Source organism: Alosa sapidissima, chromosome 2 (assembly GCF_018492685.1).
Source record: "Alosa sapidissima isolate fAloSap1 chromosome 2, fAloSap1.pri, whole genome shotgun sequence".
Lineage (NCBI taxonomy): Eukaryota > Metazoa > Chordata > Actinopteri > Clupeiformes > Clupeidae > Alosa > Alosa sapidissima.
In genome coordinates this window covers 17,516,580-17,537,064 of record NC_055958.1, presented here as the reverse complement: position 1 = coordinate 17,537,064, position 20,485 = coordinate 17,516,580, and the positions used below count along the sequence as shown (strand labels likewise).

Sequence of the window (20,485 nt, the reverse complement as noted above, 5' to 3'; positions counted from 1 at the left end):
CGAAAGGAACTGATTTGACCAGAATACTTTATTGTAGGCCTTGTGGTTTAGTAATGCATCACTAAACCATACACATCTTAGGTGTTGGTATACATCTTAGGTGTTTTCCTGTTAATTTGTTATGTGGGTAATATGAAAAAAGGAAAGTAAACCTGCTCAAATATGTTCCAGTATTTACTGAAAGGTGCATAATTTGAGGTGCTTGCCATCCAGTCGCAAATTAGATGGGTAAATTTACCCCCTTCATAAACTTTTGTTTTACTCAAAGATTTTTACATTTACAGTAGGACTTTATCTCTGACCACTTTAGAGCCATGGCCTTTTGAAATTTTGATATAAAAATTGAATGGTGTTGCTTTCTTAACCCTGACGCCTATAGTTTGCCAGGTTTAAAAAAGTTATGAGAGGAAAATATTTTTATTTGGTGTGAAACACACACATACCTGTTTTTATGCTTTTCATTTGTTTTATAATTTGTATTAATATTTATTTTATCATTATTTTATTTATAAGCTAAGGTTGCTAGCACAGGTGTCTAAAACTAGATAAAAACACTTGCACTTTCTGTTTGCAGTTGTGTGTGGTATTTGAAAAAAAGAATATTGCATTTTCAGAAATAGCCGGCCCTCCAATCAGATGACGTTGGCAGAATTGGCCCCCAGCTCATTTGAGTTTGAGACCCCTGGTTTAGGAGGACCGTTTTTTTTTGTATGTTGATCTCAAAGGGCCATGTCAACCCATTCCATAACCACTCATTTCATGTATAGCGCCACCTAGTTAAACACAAAAAAGTAAAAATGAGGTGTTGTAATCGCAGGTATCTGTGACCTAACATAGTCAAAACTTCACAAAATTGGAAGTGTAGGATCATTATGACACCCTCCGAATGCATGCCAAGTTTCGTGGACTTTCGTTCATCGGGGGCCTTACAATAAAATAATTTATGTGTACATTTAGTGACCGTACACATACCCACTTGTATCAACTTTCAGCTGCTCATCTAGGCCCCATCAAAGAATCAGTTCAACTGATTGCACCTGTATCAACTGCTTTCTGCTGAACTAGGCCAACTCTTTCTGTGACTCCATTCTACAAGGATATAAGGCACATTTCATCCAACTTTCTATCCATTCATCCTCTTCAAGCCATTCACTCATCCACCCATTAAACTATCCATCAACATCCATTAAACAATCTGCCTATCAACATCCATTCAACTATCATCTGTTTTAACAATATATTTCACACCATATGTTTTGCATTTTCATGCACTGGTAATTCCCTGGAATTGCATTTTCTAGTTATTTTTCTTCTTCTAACGCAGTTAATGCAGCTTGAACCGTATAACGTAGAAACTTCATTCAAACTTATGTTACGTAGGTCTTACTTAGGACGTCTGGGCTTTGTATTTTTCAACTTTGTAACTTTTATACTTTTACTATTAATTAAAAACTACTCAAAATGTCCCCATAGACTTAACATTAGGCTGATGACATCACAATGGGCTAATTAACTTGATTTGCACCTGTATCAACTTCCAGCTGCTCAACTAGGCCCCATCAAAGAGCCAGTTAAACTGATTGCACCTGTATCAACTGCTTTCTGTTGAACTCTCCAACTCTCTCTGTGTCTCTCCATTCTACAAGGATATAAGGCACATTCCATCCAACTTTCTATCCATTCATCCTCTTCAAACCATTCACTTATCCACCCATTAAACTATCCATCAACATCCATTAAACAATCTGCCTATCTACATCCATTCAACTTTCTGTCTAATAACATTCATTACACTATCTACATTTAACTTTTAAAACGTATACTCTGTCTCAGGCTTTAAGCATACAAACTGGCTCTGTTAAGACTATATATCCTGTTCAACTGTTTCTTCTGCCCACAACTGTTTGTCATTCCAACTATATTAAACCTCATCTACCTAGCAAATAATTTAACCATTTAAACTATCCACCTATTTAACTGTTCAGTCATTCCAACTATATTAAACCTCATCTACCTAGTTCAGTCATTCCAACTATATTAAACCTCATCATGTTGGTTGCCAATTAGCACATCATTTGTTTTAACAATATATTTCACACCATATGTTTTGCATTTTCATGCACTGGTAATTTCCTCGAAATTACATTTTCTAGTTTAGTCTATTACTATTATTCATATTATAGGCTATGTGACTACTTTGAATTTTTATTTTTTAATGATAACGCTTATTACATGTCACTTTGGACAAAAATGTCTGCCAGAGTTTTAACTAGAAAATGCAATTCCGAGGAATTACCAGTGCATAAAAATGCAAAACATGATGTAAAATATACAGTGTTAAAACAGATAATGTAGAGATAGTGACAATAGTTTTGCTTAGATAGACATGGTTGTTGCTATGCTAAACAAAGCTGTTTCTATGATGGTTTCTAAGGTAATCATGTTGGTTGCTATGGAAACTGATATAGATTCTTTATTTCAATGGTTGCTATGTCGGTTGCTAGGTAGGTGGTGGTTTAATATATTTGGTTGGAGGCATAGTTGACGATAACTGAAAGATATAACTTGATTGGCATCTCAGTATCGGAAGGTTGTATGTCAGGTTTTTCAAGGATGCTTCAAACATTGAACAATGCATGGCATCAGATGCAGGCTACAAAAAAGAAAGAAGAGAACGTCATGCATTCCTCGACCTGGCCAAAGACTTTGAGTTTTGTGTTGTATTGAGTGACCATCACAAAACTGGTCAGAAACTATTTTCAATGCCTGCAGTTTTGTCTCACACAACAACACCACATCTTCTTGTCAATTGTTAATAACAGCACGCATAATCTCCCCATTAACTAGCCATGCCATAAAGATCAATAGAGGATCTGAATTAGTGGTTGCAGGAAAATGCTTGCAGTATCTGTTTGCCTGTATGGATAACATGCTCACTCTGACGGCAACCATCACATGAACAAAGTAACTCCAGGAAATACTTTGTAACATGGGCATACATACATGAAGTTTGGCCAATCATTTGAAACCTACACACCTCATTTGAAACCTACACACCTACGCACCAGACATTAGTGCCTTGCTCAGATGCTTTTGTGTCCTCCCACCTACAATTAGAATCACATTAAGACCAACTTTCACTCTCAGTGATCTAACTCATAAGCTCAGATGAAGAATCATGTGGATCAGACCACTAATGCATCTATTTATTTACTGATAGATACACAGAAGACCACCAGGGGGAGCTACTCAACATAGCCACTTCCTGTTGGTTATGGTGGGAGGCATGAACTAGTTGTTCAGAGAGTCTTGGGGGTTGGTGGGGAGGGTATGAAAGAGGAAGAGTATCAGCAGCAGTGAGGTCATTAGAACCACCACTGATTCAGAGAAAGAGAGACAGAGGTGGAGGGCTACGGCCGAGACAGTGATGAGAATGTGGAGGACCATCAAACTCCTTCCACTGTCCTTGATGGTCCATGTAGCAGGTAAGAAAATATCTGTTCATCCATTATCATATCTTGACCAGTCTCTCTGGTCTCTCTCTCGCTCTCATATCCATTGCAGGTTTACCTGCTTGGAGGCCTCCTTCAACTCGAAGACAGGCTCTGTGTGGACCACCGTGCAACACTGACTGTTGTGTTCACATAATTTTGAATGAATGTGAGGTATATTTGTAGTACATATAACTTTTTGTCTTTTCCGCTGACTGGAAGCCAAAAAGTACTCTTAACCTATTTTCGCATTGGTTTCCGTGTCGCAATCACAGAGACAAACAGAGCTGACAAAACAAGGCCCTCTTGGGTAACAGTTCATCATCAAAGATGGCTACATCTCACCACTTTTTCTTTGACTGTTGGGTTTTGACTGATTATTGTAGACTCAGTTTGTAGACGCAAGTATACAAATCTTACAAAAGTTATGGTTTACTTTATAATGTATACATACAAGTATATATTTACATCTTATGTTTTTTTTTACTAATTTCTTTCAATTTATGTTTGCATAATTTACTTTCTAAAACCAAACAACACATTTTAAACCAATGTTTCACATATGAAGGTGTTTATTGAACAACCTAGTATAATTAAACAATATCCCCATATTGCAGAAAGCCTGATATATTATACTTGCATAACTATATTAATTAAATAATAATAACACTCAAACAGTAATACTGTATTTATCTTTACATGATGTTAAATGTCACACAGTGTATTGTGTCAAGGCTGGCCATTTGCTATTTTATTTTTATAAAATAATTCACTGAGGATTTATATTGAGCAAAAATATAAAAGTAACACGAAGCAATCTCAATAACCAGTCAATTAATTTAACAGTATGGATTCTGCATGACTTTTGTCCATAACATATGAGAGATTTGTGCATAGAATTTGAGAAAAATGTTTCATGAAATATGATACCAAAACATGTCGTTCATGTTTATTCAGTGTACATTTATAAAATGGAGGAGAAAAAAGTCTTGAAAAGTATATAGACTATGCATATAGTCTTGAAAAGTAGAGAATTATGAATTACTGTTTTCAGATTCAATCAATAATCCTGAAAACAAAAGGTCAAAATTCCAACAAAATACACACTTTTCTCACAAAAACTACTAAAAAAGTATAAACTAAAACAACCAGCTTGAGAATCACCATACCTGTTGTTCCTATTATAGGCCAGTTCTTTGGTTTGGGAAGGACCACCCTACAAAAATATGAGAAAAAACAATTAGCCTATATAACAACTGTTTCACCAGAATACACCATTTATGCTACCAAGTGTTTATCAGTGTCAACAGTTGCCGTGTACAAGGTTCAGGTAAGCCTTTAAAATTGCTTGGTTGTTTTAGACCAGAACTCATCACTGCTTTTTAAAAGCCTCTTAATGATTTATAGCTACTGATTTACTGGTACAACTTGGATCAGACATGTGGTATTACTTCAGCATTTTATCTGGTTTCAATTTAGTTATGTAATGGTCCCACGGTGAGCGTTGTGAAGTAACTGAAAACATGTCTTCCAGATGACGTATTTACGTATTTACAAAATATGAAAAACTGTATTAAGAATAGAAACCAGTTACACTGAGAAATTGAAGGGATTACATTATAATCATTATAGCATGTACACCATGCCTTTTCAAAATCAAATTCAAATATTTTTAACCACACCATGTAGCCTATGTATCTCTCAAGTGGCTCCATTCTCTTTCGCTCTCTGTTTATATTTATGTCTCCGACTTTGATGAAAATCCAAATGTACATATGAAACAAACCTTTTCTAGCAAGAACAAAGCATGGGTGGTAGTAGAAGTTAACTAATGACCTTGTTCCTTGTGTCACAGAGAATTTTAAGCAAAAATAAGTCTGCCAAGTGTGAGGCTCAGGTGAACCTGTTGGCAAATTTGATTTTGCTCTGCAGGTTGGTCTGGAAAGGATCCCATTGATGTCCATTCCCCAATCACCAAAAAAAGTTCGGAAACGGGTGTCAATGGGCTCTGTAAAATGTTACGTTTAATGTGTTTTGAACAGGACAGAATGGAGAAGCAGTGGTAAATATTACGAGAAACTATGATTAATCTGACTCCATAAAATTAAGAACTTGACTTTGAATAATTACCAAGTAGTAGCAGAGTAGTGGCATACGAGAATAAATGGTGGTCAAATTATGATTTATTAACCAATAAACCATAACCTTAATTGTAAACCAATATCACTTAGATTTAATGTAAGGTCAACTAACCAACTAACAAACTTAAACATAAACAACAAATTATAAAACAAGTTAGATGTTAAACATCAAATAAAACAATACATCAAATATAAAGAAAACAAAGCAAAGAAAGGGGGGTGGGGGGTCGAGAGGTCAGAGAAAGGAGAGAGTGACCTCCAGCCAGCGGTAGACCAGAAAGGGCAACCCTGCTTTATCCCAAACACCATTTGAATATGCACAACCCTCATTGGTCAGTTGAGGTAAAGATATAAGTGTCTACAGCGTAGTAACTAGTCTATAACTATGCAAAAACACATTCAATTATAATGAAAAAATGATCAGACTGTCCACATTAAAGTATCAATTCAAGACCAAACATGACTAATATTCACAGCATGACAATCAAACCAGTTTCTCTTTTTGGAGTAATTTGACTGTGTGTTAATTAGTTACCCCTGGCACCCCTGTGTGGTGAATGTTCTTTGTTTGAGAAGGGGGGTGGCCATTTGGCTGCTTTGGTCCAAAGATCCTGGCCTTACAGCTCCTTACAGATGTACCTGCAGAGCAAATTCAAATTTGCTAACAGGGCTGGGTTCACCCAGGCTAGTGAGGGGTCTTTTACATTCACAAACATAACACCTTTACAAGCTAAGCCACAAATGATACAAATATGCATTATATATACGTAATAATCCCACAAAAATCCTAACTTATACACAATAACTCATTTCCCTCTTTGTTAGAATGTGATGTAAGTATAATAAAGCACATATTCCACTGTCAATAGTCATCACCATTTCCTGAGTGTTGTGTGTTATGTAAGGGATAAGGGATATATATAACACGTTCATTATCAGGAAAATAAGTCCCGGCATGGCGAACTGGACTTATTTTACTGATAATGACCGGCGTTCAATAGCCTACATTAACCCGCTTATTATATGGCTAGTTGCTGTTGACAGCGGTAATTGCATGAATTTATATTATTGTGGAATGTTTGGAAATCCAATTCAAGTTAATGGAGCGTGAAGAGCTGTATAATAAAAGGGTGTAACGGTACACATGTGTACCTCAGTTTTGAAGTCACGGTTTGGTTCATTTTCGGTAGTGAGCCTGCAGGTACTGCTAATTTAAAATTCACTGACAATATTGCTGATGCACAACAGTAATGGTATTTTGACGTTTAATTGACCACTTATGTTTGTGTGGGAACTTGAATTTAAAACATGGTCCGCATGCAAAAAGCCTGTCTGAAAGACTGCATTTGGTACATTCGGTACAGATCTGTATTGAACCTAACATCCTAAACGGTTCGGTATGAATATGTGTACCTTTACACCCCTAGTGAAATATCCTATAGCTTAATGTCCATCTTAATTTCCTTTATAACTAGAGGCCAGGCTCCAAAATTGAGATGTGTGTGAGAGTTTGTCTACAGGTTGTTTGATATTTATATAAAAAAAATTATTTAAACACTGACTGATACAAAAGGACGTGGCCTGCATTGTAGATGATGGTCAAAAAATGATCCAGTACTATTAATCTAAGATGATCATACTGCTAACCTGTCCAGTGCAAGTTAGACAGAACTCCTTTATGATGGAGGTCTGTGAATAAACTTGAAGAAGAACACCCCATGCCAATAATGGATGATGAATTCCACAATTCCAATTAGGCTGATGAAGACACAATGCCAACAACTGTGTGATTATAAGACAAACAATGAATTCATACATTCAGTCCATTCTTACTAAACCCTATAAACTGGACATATTAGACCATATAAAAAATTAAGTGAATACTAAAATCCATCGCACACCAGAGCCAGCGCACTCAGACCAGCGCACTCAGCCACCGACGTTCGATTAGATTTGTTTTTAACACTGCCACGCATACCATCACTAAGTGGCGGCTTTGTTGATTACGATTACATTTTACTGTGTTATCACAGATTGTGACGACAAAACATATGACAACAAAAGTGTGTGCTAGTGTGAGGTGGGATGAAGGATTATATTTTGAGGAAATTTCATTACATGGCCTTTAGATTTGTGACAACATATTTTCTAAACTGATAGCAGGTACAAATTCATTGTTTTTGATTCATCACATTTGGTGTACTACTTTTTTTTTACCTTTCCACACTTGAAATAACTTTTTTATTTAACTATCAAATGACAAAGCTCTCCTCCATGTGCCCCGGTCAAGGCTCAAACAAAAAGGTGACCGAGCCTTTGCAGTTGCAGCGCCACGGCTGTGGAACCAATTGCCCTTGGACATTAAAAATGCCCCCTCCATCAGTGTTTTTAAGTCTAGGCTCAAAACCCACCTTTGTACCTTATCCTCCCCAGCTCCCTAACTCTCTGTCTGTTGCCCTGTCTGTAACTCTGTACATGTCTCCTGTTGTCATTGTTGATCTGTGTCTGTCTGTTGCCCTGTCTGTAACTCTGTACATGTCTCCTGTTGTCATTGTTGATCTGTGTCTGTCTGTTGCCCTGTCTGTAACTCTGTACATGTCTCCTGTTGTCATTGTTGATCTGTGTCTGTCTGTTGCCCTGTCTGTAACTCTGTACATGTCTCCTGTTGTCATTGTTGATCTGTGTCTGTCTGTTGCCCTGTCTGTAACTCTGTACATGTCTCCTGTTGTCATTGTTGATCTGTGTCTGTCTGCTATTTTCTGCTTTATTTCTTTTTGGTTTCTTTATTTTATTCTGTACAGCACTTTGGTCAGTGAAAGCTGTGTTTAAATGTGCTGTATAAATACATTTTACTTACTTACTTTTTTCAAACTTAGGTGACAATTATGTTTGTGGGAAAATTAAATCTGTGGAATTATCATATTAAAAAGTACAGATTCATGCAACAATTATTTCTGTGGGAAGTTGTGGGTGTAACAGAAGTCCCTCTTACAAATCAGTCCTCCATTTTAGTCTTCTGTTTCAGAGTCACTCAGTAATGTGTTGGCCTATTTGCATACTTTTTTAATCGTACTTTAGAATTTATCGCTCTGCTAGAGTGCTTTTTAATCTTATGCACATTGTTGTTTTTGTAATCTGAGGTTGTTAATCAGTCAGTCAGTCAATCAATCAATCAATCAATCAATAAATCAATCAAACAATCAGTCACAATATATTTATATTATAATACCTCAGTAAACCCATTGTAGTCAAGTAAAGTCCTCTGCCTACACAGTTTTTTGATTTGCAAGAACATTTCACTATGTTAATCTATTTATACACTGCATCATGACTATACCACTTTCTCTGTCTTTATACTCTAACATGTAATGCAACCTTTCCTCTCTTTTCTGTCACTCAGACCCTAAAAAACACCATGACTACCCTAGCAACACTCAAGTAACCACCTCAACTGCAACTTAGGAACTGAACCACTATCATAGCAAACAGCCTAGCAAACATAGCAACAGCACCAACTAAACCAGCAAAACCTTATACTCACATGTACTCTCTATTATAACAAAATGCTTGAAGATACACACAACTATTGATATTTAAACAATCTTTTGGGACGATGGCAGCACTAGATTAGTAATGACTTGTAATGAGACACATTTCACATGATCACAAAGTGCAATTTAATGCGTATGTTATGTTATTATTTTAACATTATAATTTTTTAGATTTACAAAAGGCTCATACCACAAAGGGGGTTAGAGGATATTGCACAAATAAGGTCTCAGATGGCTGGATGTATTTTCATCTTAGCTTTCACATCTTCTTACTGAAACACTTGGTTTCATTTACTTTCAAATGCACAGGTGCTCATGTGCAAAGATCACAGATGCTTTTCCAGCTTTTTTTCTGGCAAGATGATTTATTTCCTGTTTTGCTTGATATAATCTCACTTGTAAGTCGATGTGAACAAGTATCGTCACATATTGGACACATATGATGATGTCCACGCTGGTAGGTTTGTAGAGACGCACTGATGAGCACGTATGATCATTGCATTGTGAAGTATAGCGGCATGTCATGTTATTGTCAGCTATGAATATGAACACATACTGTATGCAGACACACTGAGGAAGGGAGACTTAGTAAGTAAAAAACTTACTAAGTAATCTACTTTTGTGGCACCGTGTTTCATGGTGATTTAATGATTTCTGTGTATTCATTTTTCTAATGAACAATTTCAAGAAATTGATGACAGCTTACCCTATAAATAAAACCCTATAAAAGGGAGATAGACAATGACATTGTCAGAGTGAAAAGGGGGTATATACGCTCACAGATTCAGAACAGAGACATTGTTGTCGGCAGAATTCAGAACATCTTCTCTCTGGCTTTACGTTGCTTGTCTGAACTTCTATCTGATGTGTAACATACAACCATCTCAAAGTCCTGATCTCAGGTCCATATATACACATGTAGGGTATGGAGATCTCAGGTCCAGATATGTACAGGGTATGGAGGTCTCTAGTTCATATATGTATACACATGTAGGGTTTGGCGATCTCAGGTCCATATATGTATACATATACAGGGTATGAAGGTCTCTGGTTCATATATGTATACACATGTAGGGTATGGAGGTCTCTAGTCCATATATGTATACATATGAAGTAGGGTATATATCTAATCACAACAGTATGAACTACACGGATGAGCATATCAGTGCCTTTATACACAAATATTGATGTCATTTTGTAGTTTTCTGTACGTTGCTAGATTTTAGGTTTTAACACTAAACACTTTAACACTGGCTTTATTTTCATTCAGAAATTGCTAAGATAAGAATGAAGAATGTTTGATGTGCTCATTGATTAATTATCCAATAACTGCAAGTGAGTAATGACAGAATTTGACTCCATTTCTTTGGGAATGGCAATAGATAGTATGTGACTGGCTTTACAGCTTAGGAGGTAGACACCCTGTATTCAAGGGAACCTCTTTTGAATCATCTTATATCCAATATCCACACACATGGTTCTGTGTTGTCTTCAAGAAACTCTCATTTCCACTGCAGGTTGTCGTGTCTGTTATCAATGGGTACTCATTAGGCAAGATTTTTCACTTATCTGGGACAATAATGCAATATGAATAGAGTGCATTCTTCATACACTAAACAGTGATACATTCTGGTGGAATATCAGCAACTGGTTTGCAATACTGGTTGTATTTTTCTATAGCTATTCCCTCAACTATATGACCATTTCTAGCCTTTGTTAACTTTCATTGGGAAAAGGATGAGCTGCTGCGTTTGATGTGGGTCCGGTAGGCCCTGACAATTCAGCCTGCCAACAGACACAAAAGGATCTCGTCTCTAAACTCAGAGCACAGTGGAAACTGAAGGTGGAGGGAGAAGGTAAGAAAACTAGAGAGACAGAAAGAAAGTTTGAAAGAAAGGAACTGGCATGTGATCACAAGGCCTGATGCTGAACCCAGAAAGGGTCACATTTATGGAACAGTCACTTTACTTTTCGTGGACCTATTTTGTACACAAAATTAGGTACATTTTCTGGTGTCTGTAATTGTCTATAGCGGACAGGTGCACTGCATGTCTTTGTGTTATTCTCTTTCACACTCTCAAAAGCACATGCACATGCAGAAACTCACACACCACATGCACACACACACGCAGAGAGAGAAAGAGAGAGAGACAGATAGAGAGAGAGAGAGCTGTTAGCACACCAGTTGTGGGTAGGCGACCGCTGAACTAGATACTGCGCCACTGACACAGCCTGACCACAGAGGGGTGCGGAAGCCCAGTGCTCTTCCTCCCCTGCGAAACAGAAATAACCTCACCTGCAGGCTCCACCACGCTGCTCGCAGGCGCCCACGCCTGCTCAGGGTGTTTTTCTGCTGAGGGTCAGGGAGTCTCCTGATAACCATCTGTGCTGAAAGAGACAGAAAACACAAAGCTGGTAGGCTGGATGATGAGAAATGAGGCGGCCTGAGTTCTGTAGTGTTGTACTAAATCTGTAAATGGCTATAAGCACTACTCATTGTAATGCAAGTATCTACAGAGAATTAGTGATAAAATACAGTTAAGAACAAAATTATTCGTACCCCTGGCAAATATTGATTTATAGTAATGTTGATTTTCTCTTGACCAATGTGTTTATTTTGACTGAAAATGACACTGCCACATGCCAAAAGGTTGTAAGACAATGTGGTAGAAAATTGGAATAAAAAAAATAAGCATTTTTGTCTTTTTTTTTACATTTCTATGAAAATGGTGTGTCCACAATCATTCATACCCTTTTAGAATAATCAATGGAAACATCTTTATTTGCCATCAAAACTCTCAAAATGGTTTTTATAATACCTACCAAGCCTCTCTATGTCTCCACAATGATTGTAGGCCGCACCTTTTTAGCAGCAATCCGGTTATGAGGCACAAACGGTTACTGGCCTTGTGCTCACTTTTTTGATGGATTGAGGTCTGGACTCTAAAATGTTGACATTGCTCTTTATTAACCATTTCTTGACTTGTTTGGTTGTATGTTTTGGATCATTATGATTTAATGTTCCAATGACGCCTGTTGGGGCAGGTCTCTTGGCACACTACCTGATCTTTTCCTCCAGAATCTTAGTGTAGCCTCTTGCTTGCTTTACTTTGAGAAGGTCACCAGGTCCCCCTGGTTGAAAAACATCCCAAAAGAATCATTCTCACAGCCCCACAATTGAAATGGACATGGTGTCATTGGGATTTAATGCTTTCTTATGCCAATCTTGGGCCATGTCCAGGTGTGCCCTTATAATGGTTTAGCTGAGTTGTGCATGTTTGGAGAACAGTGGTCCATGATCAGAATCCATGATGACCAAGTGATCCATTTTGGGATAGAGGGAAAATTTCAACCACCAAACCACCATCCCCCCAGTGGAGAATAACTATGTATTAGTTTTGAGTGTTTTTCAGACAATGGGACCTGGTGAACTTCTCAATGTAAATGGTAACACTAAAACAAGGGGCTACATTGAGATTTTTGTAGGAAAAGATCAGACAGTCTGCCAAGAGACCTGCCCCAATAGGCACTATTGGACCATTAAACCACACAATGATCTAAAACATACAACCAAACAAGGCAAGAAATGGTAAACAGAGAACAATATCAACATTTTAGAGAAGCAGAGCCAGAGTCTAGACCTCAATCCATCAAAAAAGTGAGCACAAGGCCAGAGTGATGGCAAATAATCGTTTCTGACTCATAAACCCGGATTGCTGTTAAAAATTCATTGTGTATACATATAAGTAAGTATATATACTCTTTTGATCCCGTGATGGAAATTTGGTCTCTGCATTTATCTCAATCCGTGAATTAATAAAACACAATCAGCACACAGTGAACACACAGTGAGGTGAAGCACACACTAATCCCGGCGCAGTGAGCTGCCTACAACAACAGCGGCGGTCGGGGAGCAGTGAGGGGTTAGGTGCCTTGCTCAAGGGCACTTCAGCCATTCCTACTGGTCGGGATTCGAACCAGTTGTGAATGCAAATAAAGATGTTTCCATTGATTATTTTAAAAGGGTATGAATAATTTTGGACATGCCATTTTTCATAAAAATGTTAGAAAGAGGAAAACGCTTCTTTTTTTATTTTGGCATGTGAAACTGTCATTTTTCAGTCAGAACAAACATATTGATATAGAGAAAATCAACATTAAATCAATATTTGGCAGAAGTATAAATAATTTTGTTTTGTAAAACATGTGGGCGAAGAGGTCAGGCTGGTTACCCTGGTTACCCTGTGTTGGGCAGTCAGAACCAAGTCTCTTTCCTTAGACTTCTTTAATATCCATCAAACTATACATAAAATGGAAATTTGTCTATACACACAAAAAAACACACACACATCACAAACAATACAACACTATGCACAATAAATAGATATAAATAGGAATATATAAGTAAAAACTATAAAATCAGTCCAGTTTGCTCCAGAGGAGTTAAAAGATATAAATAAATGAGTAAGATAAAATGCCTAACTGCATACATCTATCTGACCATGGGCAGTTCTTTGTTAAGAATGGTCACGGCTGGGGGAATGGATGACCACTTGTAACCATTCTTCCTTGCCATTGGGACTGCAAGTCTCCGTCCTGATGGCAGCAGCTGGAAAGAACAGTGGATGAGTGGGATCTTTATAAACCTGTAAGGCCTTTTTTATTAAAATCTGTGAGTACAAGTGTGGGAGTTGATGTTGTTTATGTCCAAAGATCTTTCCGGCCTGGTTGACGATTTGTGCCAGTGTGTTCTTCTGTTTGACCGAGAGGTGCCCATTAGAGTGCGGATCGGGCCGCAAATTTCTGTCCGAACCCGGCCCGCGTCCAACAGAGTTGCGTCCGAACCCAACAGGCATTTTCATTTTTATGTCCGAGCCCGAAGCAGATGATGCCTCAGTTATTCCCATGATAGTGATTAAACGTTCACGTTTGTGGATAGCCTGTCTTTTTAGCCCATTAAACGGAACACACAACAAATTGTCTACAGAATCAAATGAGCGCACGCTCAAAATGCACGCACGCAGGTCACACACAGCGCACATTAACACAAGAGGCCCAAGCAGCATAGCCTATTGAAATAGAATTCTTGTCTTACCAAAAGTCTTACAAATGAACTGCAACAGTCGTTGAAACTACAGTGCCTCTGTCACTGATCCATATGCAGCATCGACGTTAATTGGGGCAACTCGAGGAAATCCTCATCCAGTTGAACGAGACGACCTTCCGGTAGGCCTATGTCTTTACCACAGTATGCAACGCAAATAATCTTAAAATCTCCTGATAGGCTAACAACTTTTTTTAACGTCACCCAAGACTGTGCTTATGTGCATATGTGCGAAATGTGCATAACCATTTGTTTATGTATCGTGACAACGCGGCGGCATGCCTGAAATGCCTTGTCACGACAAACAAATCTTGCACACAGGAAGAAAGCTATTAGGTCTTTTTTACATTTTACTTTATTCTCAAAAAACAAACGTTTGCATCATGTAAAGCAGACCTGTTGTTTACCCAACATAATAAGGAATTTTAAATGTAAAGCTTCCAATGCATATCGCCCCATGTTCGAACCCGAACTGAACCCGAATTTCTAAATATTTGTCCGAACCCGACCCGTCGGGCTCGGGTCGGATAGCCACACTCTCGTGCCCATACCATGACACGATGTTGAATGTCAGCACGCTCTCGGTCAGTGATTTGAAGACCATGGTCATTGTGCGCTGGCTGGTGTTGAGGCTCCCGAGCTTCCTCAGAAGGGCCAGGCGCTGTCTCCCTTTCTTGTACACATAGTCCACATGGTTTTGGAAATTTAACTGGTTGTCTATTATTGTTCAGAGGTATTTGAATTGAGTGACCTGCTCCACTTCCTGACCCTTCATGCTGATTGGCTTGAAGGTGGGCACAGAGTCTTTGTTGCCTCCTCTCTTACTGCTTCCCAGCCACATCTCCTTTGTCTTGATGATGTTGAGATCCAGGAAGCTGCTGTCAAACCATGAAGTCAGGGTGTTGATGCACTGCAGGTAGGGAGAGCTGTTTGAATCCTGAAGGCAGGCAATTAAGGCCATGTCGTCTGCATACTGAATGAGGGAGAGGTCACTGCTGTTGCACTGTATTTCATTCGTATATACGGAGAAAAGCAACCTCACCTCAACCTTTCCTCACCTTTCATCTCAGGTCTCTGGGTGATTCTCAAAGTGACCAGTGTGAAGAGCATTAACTCAGGCATGTGTCACCTGCCAGCAGGGAGACCTTGTGTCAGACCTGGCTAAAGCCATTCACACTGTATGTGCTCTACAGTGAAGAGGGGCATGGGAATTCTGTGTGATTATTATTTTTATTATTGATGATAATACATTTGTGTGTGTGTGTGTGTGTGCGTGCGTGCGTGTGCGCGTGCATGTTTGTCCTACAGAGGCTACATCTGTGAGTGACCCAGTGATCTGCTACATCTTAGATGCCGTTCTCCTCTGATGATAATACATTTGTGTGTGTGTGTGTGTGTGTGTGTGTGTGTGTGTGTGTGTGCGTGCGTGCATGCGTGTGCATGTGCGTGTGTGTGTGTGTTTGTCCTACAGAGGCTACATCTGTGAGTGACCCAGTGATCTGCTACGTCTTAGATGCCGTTCTCCTCCTCTACTGCATCGTCTTCACGGCGCTCTACTTCAGAGAGAAGGTCAGAGGTCACCCCAGGTCCATCACATAATGAAACATTATCAGTCCGCAATGATCACAACAACAGGCTCATGTTTACCTGTCTGGCTTTCCTTCTTGCTCTTCCTGTAGTTTTTGAGGAGTCCAACTACGCAAGAAGAGAACAACCAGACAGTAAGTGTAGAGGAATCCTTCAGCATCGCTTACGTATTGTGCTTTTCTTATATATGTGCTGTTATGTGTTCACTTTGCATTTTTAGTGGACATTAGCATAGAAAAGGGTTTTGACAAACATAGTTCCCCAGATTACATATTGTTCAGGGCAAGATGTTGAAAAAAAATTGTTTTGTTGTTGTTGTTTAAAAAAAGTGATCAGGTGCTTTGCTGTTAGCCCTTTCGTAGATTCGTAGTGATCATTCATTTTCGTTCACATGTTGTGGATGCATTTGTTTCGACAAAATATACAGTACCTAGCAGTCTGTTTTGTTTAATCTAAATTTATGTCAACTAGTAAAATGCATAAGTTAGTGCTACAGCAGTTTTATTATCCAAAACATTTCAAAACATTTCTAGGGTTGTGATAAAAGGCATACGCATGCACTTCTTTTGAGCTGTGGTCTGCTGCACCTGTGTTGTCTTCGTGTGTGTGTGTTGGTGTGTGATTGTCAGTTGCATCTCATCACCTACGGACATTTGTTCTCAGCAGGAGGGTGAAGGGGGTACTTACGAGGCAGTGGGCACCCAGAGCAACCCAGAGACTGGGGCAGTGCGACGAGTGAGTACCATCTGTTAGATCATATCTGTGTGTGTGTGTGTGTGTGTGCGCGCGCGTGTGTTTTGCGTGTTTGCACAAGAAAGACTTAATATCTTCGTAAACCATCTGTAGGTTTGAGACTTGATACTTGGACCTGTGAAAGCTGTAAAATGGTTGTGAGATGTGTTCTTCTGTACACTAATTATTATTGTTCATATATACATGTATACTCCACAATCTTGCTTGCGTGTTTGTTTGTATGCAAAACCAATCAGTAATGGTTAATATGAGACTAAGTTTCCACTGTGAACCGGATGTACTGTTCACTCTCTTTCAGCAGCGGGCCCCAGCAGCAGATGATCACTATGCGGTGAGTTTGCAGACCACAGCCTATTAGTCCCATGTCATCAGCAGCATTAACCACAAAGGGTCTACAGAAAGCTAAGAAGCTAAGTGCTCGCCCAAAAATCTGACTGGTTGACAGGTGACACGGGGCTTTACTTTTATGTTAAAGGCCACCTGTGTTTGTCTTATTGTAAGGAAATCTGTAAGAGTTAAGAGAACAATATAAAAAAACAACATACAAAAGTTGAACAAGAACAGCACATCATCCAGTTACTCTTATGACCCATCTGTGAGTGGGTCAAAGTGAACACAGACTGTCTGGGCTAGATCTTGGGCCTGAAGAGCTCCATACAAACTGTCGGTGGAGATGTAAGGTATCCAGCAGTGCCCTCATGAGGTCGACTCAGGTATGACACAGAGACAGTGTAAGCTGTGACAAAGTGCACTACCTGATAAAGCTGTTTGTTTGCTGTTTACAGGCTCTGCAGCACCGGACGGGAGACACCTACGCACAAATCCAGAACAAGAAGAAGAAGAAGGATGTGAGTCCATTCGGTTCCTAAAATGTGCCTGTATACTTAAATGTGTTTGCTATGCATGATATGTATTTTCCTTTTGCCCACAGGCCCAAGCAAGCAGGACCCAATTGTATGAGGTACAGTGAAATAGACTCAATCTGTCTGTCATTGCTCATTGGCAGCCTAATGGTGTCCTTACCTCTAGAACCACAAATGACTCAAACAGTGGTTCCATGCCCCATTTACTTTACTTCTCTACAAATGGTGTCCCAGCAATAATGAGTGTCTGGCTTCTGTTCAGTCAAACTAATCACCTTGACCTTGGTCATGTCTCTCTCTCCTTCTCCAGTCTCTCCAACAGACAAGTGCAGATACTTACAACTCACTGGAGATGAGGCCTCTTCCACCCCCGCATCCACCAAAATGAGCTGGTCGTCCTCTTGATTCAACTGTGTAGGTTTGATTTTAAAATGGGAGGGGGACATACATTTGTCTGCATCACCTACAAACAACATCTTGATAATTCACCTTTTTGAGTCAGGTTCTTCATCAATTTATGATAATTTCATATAATTCAACAGAAATATTGGTCAAACGTATTCCTTTAACCTTGAAATGCCAGTCATTTCTCTAATTTACTGAATACCTCTGTAAAATGTCCACTGTTTGCTAGTACTGTCCATCTGTCTCCATAATTCACTAGGCCTATACAGTTGAATTTACAGTTTGATGAAGAACAATTGAATTTATATCATGCAAGGCTTTGCACTGATGACCATCTCTTACAGTCAGGGTTGGGTCAGATTACTTTGAAATGTAATCCATTACTGACTACAGATTACATGGCAATTTTTGTAATCAATAACGTGAACACACGACATACACATTCTTATTTCCCAATCTTTAATTCAGATGCATTCAGTTGGTGATATTGCCAGGTAGGCCTACAGAACACATTTTTCCTGATTGAAACAGGTCTATCGTTCGACGTCGACGGCTCCATAGACATTAGAAAGCTAGATACTGCATTGGGCTCCAAAACGTATGTAAATAGCACCGCCATATTGGTGGGGGCAACAATCACTGGAGGCCAATGGAGAAACATGTGACTGACTGGAAATCAGACAGGTGTCTCTGATTGCCGGCAAGTGTTGCCCCCAGCAATATGGCGGCCGCGTTTACGTATGGCACCTAATAGAACTCGACGGACAATGCGGTATCTAGCTTTCTAATATCTATGGACGGCTCTTCCATCTTGGGTTTTGATTTGAACCTTTTTCTTGTCAAGAAACTACACAGGCAATTGGATGATAGTGACATCTAGTGAACAAACAAACCTATAATCTAATTACACATTTTTTTTTAATTGTAATCTGGGTTGATTATAGTTACTTGATTTTTGTAATCTGATCACATAATCCAGATTACATGTAATCCATTACTACCCAACCCTGGTTACAGTTTAACCCACTTAGCTCCTTGACTATTTACTACCTTTATGTTTAAGCTCTTATCTTGGCCCATCTAAGCATGCGTTTCAGGTTAGGCTACCATCTGGTCTTTATTCACCGAAGACCAGTTACTGGAACGTTGAATAAAGTATACAACCCGTGTTTGCATATGTGCAGATGTCATGTAGCCCAATGTTGATCTGTGCATGCTTTGATATGGAAAGCAAATAAACCACCTTTTATAATCTTGAGCCTAACTGTACAGATAAGCACAATATACCATAGATTTGGTAAGTTCTAAAAGATTTGGCTGTTTGGTATGTCTGATATGGTTTGTCATATGAGTGAAGAGTTTGTGAGCTACTCAACTGAGAAGAATGGATGCAGCTGTATGCAGAATGTAAATTTGATGCAAATTCAAAGTTAGTTTTCTCACAAACTGCTCATCACAGCAACTAGTGACTATACCATTGGATAGCTCTGGTTGTGCTGTTTCATGCGATATCTTTGTGATGTTTTGAGGCACTAAAAGCTCTGGAACACCGGTGATGAAATTAATGTAGGTTGCCGTTTCAGATATAGCTACTGAGAGTTCCTTTTCCTTCTTAATTCAGAATTTATGAATTCTAAGGTTAGTGTTCACAAAGAAATTTAGTTTTTGTAATTAATCAATCTTTTTATATGAAATACAGATTGTTGATGTTAATGATGAAAATGCATCAATTCTATAAAATGCATTCAATTCTAAAATAAATAAAGATATGAGTGTTAGACCTACAACTATTCAGTAAACTGCCATACATATAGCCTAGGCCATTGTACTTGACATAATCAAACCTCAATGAGTTTATGTTGAAGCACATGTGAGGCAGTAAAATTCGAGACATAAAGACAGTGCTGAGATACAATATTAAAACACTTGAAAAATGGTTTAATGATGTTTACAACAAAAGAAAAAAAAACTGTACACCTACAGTAAAAGATTATCTTTATATATATATATAATATATAAAAAAGGAAAACAATACAGCAGAACAAAAAAAATGCATCAATCTACCATGTATTCTGATTCACATACTTCAAAATTTCTACAGTCATTCAGTACTACACCACCATGTTGCAGCCCATTTACAGTCTGGTCACTGATGTGTGTCCCCATGGTAACCAAGAGCGGGGTGGGTATCCCAGTGCAGTGACATCCGGGGCCCCACAAAAAAGCGTCACTATGACAACAGTGAGAGTTCTACAGAGTCAAGAATAACAATTTTAGAAGAGAAAGGGGCACACATTCCTTGAGCCATAGTTGCAGGAGATGAGAATAACAAATGCTTATATGACGCATTTCTTTCTTTTGAAAGAGAGTTCCACTGATGTGTTTATGTACAAGTTTTTTTTTTCAACATTTTTTTCCCCCCATTTTTCCTTGTTTTGGTAACTTGGGCAGTGAAACTGATATCACACACATGGACACACCCAAAAAACATACAAAAATACTATTTCATTTACCTACCAAGAGTAAGACAGTTCTGTAAGTAACTCCATGCGGTGACAGAAAAAAGAGCAATACACCCAACAAACAAGAT

At 38.7% G+C, this 20,485-nt stretch overlaps 1 protein-coding gene across 4 annotated transcripts; it reads left to right on the top strand.

The window, feature by feature from the left end:
* The first annotated feature begins 3,346 nt into the window (after window positions 1-3,346).
* Window positions 3,347-19,153, top strand: LOC121703927 (high affinity immunoglobulin epsilon receptor subunit gamma-like). 4 transcript variants are annotated; one of them, XM_042084402.1, is made up of 8 exons: window positions 3,347-3,485; window positions 15,759-15,856; window positions 15,967-16,008; window positions 16,541-16,609; window positions 16,929-16,958; window positions 17,413-17,475; window positions 17,559-17,588; window positions 17,801-19,153. In XM_042084402.1, the coding sequence occupies exons 1-8, from the start codon at window positions 3,428-3,430 to the stop codon at window positions 17,876-17,878; spliced, it is 468 nt and encodes a 155-aa protein (XP_041940336.1). In that variant the 5' UTR covers window positions 3,347-3,427; the 3' UTR covers window positions 17,879-19,153. The 4 variants fall into 4 exon arrangements, with proteins under 4 accessions (XP_041940336.1, XP_041940334.1, XP_041940335.1 ...); XM_042084400.1 differs by having other exon boundaries at window positions 3,348-3,485; window positions 16,926-16,958; XM_042084401.1 differs by having other exon boundaries at window positions 3,348-3,485; window positions 16,538-16,609.
* Window positions 19,154-20,485: the final 1,332 nt, after the last annotated feature.

Excerpts from the sequence above, each read along its gene's own strand:
- LOC121703927 (XM_042084399.1), top strand. The coding sequence starts at position 3,428 with ATGAGAATGTGGAGGACCATCAAACTCCTTCCACTGTCCTTGATGGTC. Across the intron at positions 17,476-17,558 it reads ACAAGAAGAAGAAGAAGGAT|GCCCAAGCAAGCAGGACCCA; the intron begins GTGAGTCCATTC and ends TTTTGCCCACAG. Across the intron at positions 17,589-17,800 it reads GCAGGACCCAATTGTATGAG|TCTCTCCAACAGACAAGTGC; the intron begins GTACAGTGAAAT and ends CTCCTTCTCCAG.